The 5,258-nt window shown below is 47.9% G+C and overlaps 1 protein-coding gene across 1 annotated transcript; it reads left to right on the forward strand.

The window, feature by feature from the left end:
• The first annotated feature begins 474 nt into the window (after nucleotides 1-474).
• On the forward strand, nucleotides 475-2,791 carry LOC118512364 (periodic tryptophan protein 1 homolog). Its single transcript, XM_036056689.1, has 7 exons — nucleotides 475-937; nucleotides 1,003-1,064; nucleotides 1,132-1,286; nucleotides 1,364-1,528; nucleotides 1,610-1,892; nucleotides 1,967-2,574; nucleotides 2,647-2,791. Exons 1-7 carry the CDS (start codon nucleotides 842-844, stop codon nucleotides 2,745-2,747), a joined length of 1,470 nt encoding a protein of 489 aa, XP_035912582.1. The 5' UTR covers nucleotides 475-841; the 3' UTR covers nucleotides 2,748-2,791.
• The last annotated feature ends 2,467 nt before the right edge of the window (nucleotides 2,792-5,258 follow it).

The following is a 5,258-nucleotide window of genomic DNA, read 5'->3' on the forward strand; positions in this document are numbered from 1 at the left end:
GTGCGGTTATGTTTCGATGCACAGTCAAAGCTCTCTGGCTGTCAAACCGGAGAGCTTTTACGAAATGAACGATAACCGTCGGGGTCGATGAGTGAAAAAACAAATTGCATTTCTGATGGCGTAAAATTTAAGAACAGTTATCTGTGTACTATATTATGTTCAGTAAAATGCAGGATATTCAAAATCAACGATAGGAAAAAGCTGCCTGGCTGGTCTGTTATTGTCAGTTTGATGGGAGTTTGACAGTTGACTGCTATTTGCATTTCGTGTTTTTGGACAGTGCGGAATATTTGTATTGTATTTAAACTTCTTTTATTTCGATTTTTCTATTAATTTGGAATTGCGAGCGTTTTGCTTAGTGTGTGTATGAAAAATAAACGAACTAAAATCTGCAATAATCAAATGAATCAACTGTCAAGCCGGCGAGCTTTTTTTGGGGCTGTATAACACTTTGTGAGCTATGAACCTTGGCTGAGTTTGACAGCCCGTGTGGTGTATGACTGTGTATCATCTCGGATATGTTTCTTCACAAAGCATTTGCACGAATTGTACTTAAGCTAGCGATTCATAGATTTCATGTAATTGCAAAAATACTCCAGTGTTTCGTATGAATCGATTGAAATATATGTTTTGCTTTGTGGACGGATGTTTGAATCCTTTTTTGAGCATCGAAAATTTGAAAACAGCCCCGCAAATTAGACGTCAAGTTGACGGCATACGATTGAGCAGGCGTGTTGTCACCGGAGTGGTAAACAAAAAACACAAGTAGCTTGCGAAGCACGTGTTGGCGGCCGTAGGTGCATATTGTACATCTAAATATTACCACAAAACCGTTGTAATAATGGAGTCTGATCAGGAAGACGAGGTTCCAACCGTTAATTTTGTGCCTAGCTTACTGTTTGTGAAGCGTGGTGTGGCTAAAGCCAATCCGGATAAGGTTTGTGTGCGAAATACGTTGTCGGCTAGTCAGATCCATGCGCTAATGATATTCTTTTTCGGCAGGTTACATTAACGCCAGCGGAGTTAGCGAGGATCATCAATGAAACCAGAGAAGACCTGGAAGAGTAAGTGCCTTTATCCTTTACCTAACATTTGCCAGACTGTTATATTGAATTGAGTGCTTGTTTACAGAGATGGAGCCGAGGGTATGGATACATCCGACGACGAGGAAAATGAAGACAGCCAAAGCGGATTGGCTGAAAGAGCTAGCAGAATGGCAGCGAATAATCCCGATGGCACGAACGAATCCGTTGATGAGTATAATTTCGACGGCTACGAGCATGAAAGTGAGAAGATGTGAAGAGTTTAACGCTGCAAACGAACGCTACATTGTGTTTTCGTTGATGATCCACTGCAATTCTAGCCGGAACGAGCGGGTTGCATCTAAGCACGGTGGCTGTCATTGATCCCACGGAAAACATCCACGACGATGAAGATTCGGATGCGGAAGATGAAGTTATTAAACCCACGGACAACTTGATTCTGGTAGGACACGTGCAGAACGACACGGCTTCGATGGAAGTGTACAGTACGTTAGCCTTTTAGGCAACCGATTTGTCAGCGTTAGAAACACCTGCTGAATGTTTAACCAATGTTTTACTGATTTCAGTTTACAACGAAGAGGAAGGCAGTTTGTACATCCATCATGACTTTTTGCTGCCGAGTCCTCCGCTGTGCATTGAATGGCTAAGCTTTGACCCGGGAAGCGATAAGCCGGGCAATATGTGCGCCATCGGGTGCATGGAACCGATCATTACGCTGTGGGATTTGGACATTCAGGATTCGATCGAACCGGTGTGCAAGCTGGGTTCGAAAGGCAACCGAAAGAAGAACCTGCCAAAGCTGGGCCACACCGATGCCGTGTTGGATATTTCATGGAACAAACATTTGGAGTGCGTTACGGCACGCTGCCCTAGCCCTAGTTTAAGTACAGCAAGTAAGGTGAGATTTTGCTTGTGTTTTGTAGGCACATTCTGGCCAGTGGATCCGTGGACCAAACCGTGATACTCTGGGACCTGGAGGAAGGCATTCCGCACACCACAATCCGCGACTTTGAGGAAAAGGTACAAACCTTAGCGTTCCACCCGAAACGCGCGGAAACGCTGCTGGCCGGAAGCTGTGATGGCAAGGTAAAGGTGTTCGATTGCCGCTCGACTACGGACGAGAGCAGTAGCTACAAGATGTGGGCACTGGGGGGCGAGGTAGAGCGCGTGTGCTGGGACCACTTTAACGAGCACTGCTTCGTGGCCAGCACGAACGATGGAAAGATACACTACGTCGACAGTCGCCAGGAGGAACGGCCGCTGTGGACGAAGGAAGTGCACGAGCAGGAAGTTACGGGACTGGTGCTTAGCGCCCAGGTGAAGGGAATGCTGTCGACCGCCTCGTCCGATGGTTCGCTCAAGGTGTGGGACATCGATGAACGGGACGCTCGCATGGTGTACAAGAAGAATCCTAAGATTGGTGTTATCCAGTGTCTGGACGCCTGCAGCGAAAGTCCCTTCACGCTGGCGTTGGGTGGAGATTTGAAAACGAAGAACTTTTGTGTGGTAAACTTGCTGGATAATGATGTCGGTAAGTTGATGCTTATGAATTGCGCTGTCGGTGGTGTAAGCTAACGTTCCATTGTCGTCGATTTTATTCCAGTGTCGAACGTGTTCAAACCCAGATACACGGGAAACGGACCGGCCAACAGTATTGAACCACTGACGGAGGAAATGGAAGATGCAAGCATCGCAGATGAGTAACGCATCGTCTATGTAAGCAAATAAATGTTTACTTGAAGACAAAATTCTTTAGTTTGTTTAGTTTGTACTATAATGAACAGCTGAGAAAGCATAGTATTGCGATGGTGAGAAAAGCAGGAGAAAGTAATTTGTACCCAAAATTGCTGTTACCCCTGTGGCTGTTTAGACCGTATCACACATTTGCAACAGCTACGCATGCAAAACACCAACAATCCTTCGCCTTCAATTTGAGCGACAGTGAGATCTGATCATCACGCCCCGCAAGGACGCTAATATAACCCTGCCCATCATCATCTTACCGATTAGAACGATAGAACAAATCCAAGGTTTGAGTGATAAGCGTGTGCGCGGGAATCTGCTATAAATTAGTCTGATAAATCCAGAAACGGCACTAGTCGTTACAGTGAGTGCGATCGCTACCGGCAGAAGTATTTCCCGCACGATGGAGAATAAAGTCGATCTGGAGCGTGCAATTGTGACTGATTTGGTGAAATCATCTGCGTCCAAGCGATACACGAAAACGATCTACACGCTAACCGCGCTTAGTTCAATCGCGTTGGGTGCATTGGTCATGGCACTGTTCTATCACTGGAACGAAATCGAAATGATCGGCAACCGACGGTTGGAGACCCAGGACGTGAAGGAAGTGATTCGATTGACGGACGTGCTGCTCGCCAAGCAGGATGCAAATGCGGCCAATATTGAGAAGCTTCTTACCATGCTCGAGCATAGGCTACGATCGGAACAGACCGCAACGGAAGGTTCACATTTCGAGTCCAACTTAACCTTCAAGCTGGAGAAGGATAGCAGCGATAAAGATAACGATCAGGAAAGTGTTGCTGAGCGGATCAAGTCAACCGAAGTGGGAAATGCGAACGGTGAAGGATCCCCGGATGATAACCGATCCTCCGAAAGCTTTCAATGGAAGTGGAGCTTTCCAGCATCGGCCTGGTTGAAGCTTTCCCCGTATGGCATCAATTATGGTACGTCGGATGACGATGGAATTGTGAGCAAGGAACAGGAATGAAAAGCAAATACAAGTACAATAAAGAAAATGAATGAAAGAATTGTATTATTATATCTATTTTACTCACAAACTAGCTAACTTATTATGCTAGAAAGCATGTAGCATGCCTGTCCATGAACTGTTGATTGAACTTTATACCATTTGAATATGCTTCGAGTGAACATCGTGAGACGCGTCACTCGCCAAGCAATTCATCCGGGGTTGTTATTGTTTTCAAATAGGCCTGTGCATGGAAAGGTTGATGTTTGGTGTGTGCGTATGGGTAGCAGCGAGCACGACGATCGAAAGAACCTTGCTGCCACTATCAATCAAACGGCCCGATGATGATAATGGATCGAAGCTGCGCAGATAGCCGGGCAAAGACGATCGGTTTTGAAACTGACGCATCGCAGTACTTTACGGATCTCTGGCTAGTAAGAGTTGTGTTTTCGTCCTCGGCAGTTGAGCAGCCGCAGAGTGAAGCGTTTCGGGTCAGGGTAAAAGCGCGTCAAGTTGGCTAGTTAGTTGTAAATCCTTCACCATGGTTACCATTCGCAACGATATAGAAGCAAACGGGAATGGGACGCGCCAGGACAGTGCCGCCAGTGTAGTGGACGGTGCGAAAAACGTCAACCATTTGGCGAATGGGTCACGCCGATCGACCGTGGCCGATATTAAGCCGAAAGCGTTCAACAGGAAGTGTGTCGGGTTGCTGGCACTGCTCGTGTGCGTGGGGGTTTGCTTTGGCGTCGGGATGCTCTTCCTGTACGGCCATTTGGTGGATCGGCTGAACGAAAGCGCCAGCCACGGTGCGATGCTGCACGACAAAAATGGCAACCCGGTGAAGCCTTTCTCCACGACTACCACCACTACTACTGCCGCCGCCATCGCCGACCCCACCGCCACCACCGCCACCACCGTCACCACGACTGAGGCAATGCTCTCATCTTCACCCTCTTCAGCGGTAACGGACATTCCCACGATGGCGAGCATACCGCTGCCCAGCACAACGGAAGTGGCCAGGAAGCAAGGAGGAGGAGGCGGAGTGATCTTCTTAGATTCTCCCGTCATCGATTACAAGCCGGTGGAAACGACGACCCGGTCCGCGGTTCGAATCGGCGGCAGCACACAGGACAGCGAAAGCAAACAGTCGTCAAACCGGCCGAAGGGAAAATATTCTGGCAGCGGCGATTATTCTGGCGATGACACAGACGATGACGAGTACCGGAGCGACGAAGGTTCAGGGAATCACAGACATTAATGACACCCCAGGCCAGGCCAGGCCAGGCCGGGCCGGGCTAGGCGACGTGTGCAAAAGCGAGTCATCTTATTAATAATAAGCTCCGATAAGTCCCCGATCCCGTTCAGCATTTACACACTCATGACGATGATGATGCAAGGCAATCGGCGACGTGTTACACAGCATTGAAACAAAACTTTTGCCACAGGATAGTGATAAGAGCCACTCCACCATCAGCACCCTAAATGGCCCGGCGAAGAAAGAG

The sequence above is a fragment of the Anopheles stephensi genome, chromosome 3, assembly GCF_013141755.1.
Source record: "Anopheles stephensi strain Indian chromosome 3, UCI_ANSTEP_V1.0, whole genome shotgun sequence".
Classification (NCBI taxonomy): Eukaryota; Metazoa; Arthropoda; class Insecta; order Diptera; family Culicidae; genus Anopheles; species Anopheles stephensi.

What these genes read in the sequence shown, in the direction of transcription:
- LOC118512364 (XM_036056689.1), top strand. Translation starts at nt 842, where the DNA reads ATGGAGTCTGATCAGGAAGACGAGGTTCCAACCGTTAATTTTGTGCCT. An exon ending in ACCAGAGAAGACCTGGAAGA is followed by an intron (nt 1,065 to 1,131) that starts GTAAGTGCCTTT and finishes GCTTGTTTACAG; the next exon opens with AGATGGAGCCGAGGGTATGG. An exon ending in GGCTTCGATGGAAGTGTACA is followed by an intron (nt 1,529 to 1,609) that starts GTACGTTAGCCT and finishes TACTGATTTCAG; the next exon opens with TTTACAACGAAGAGGAAGGC.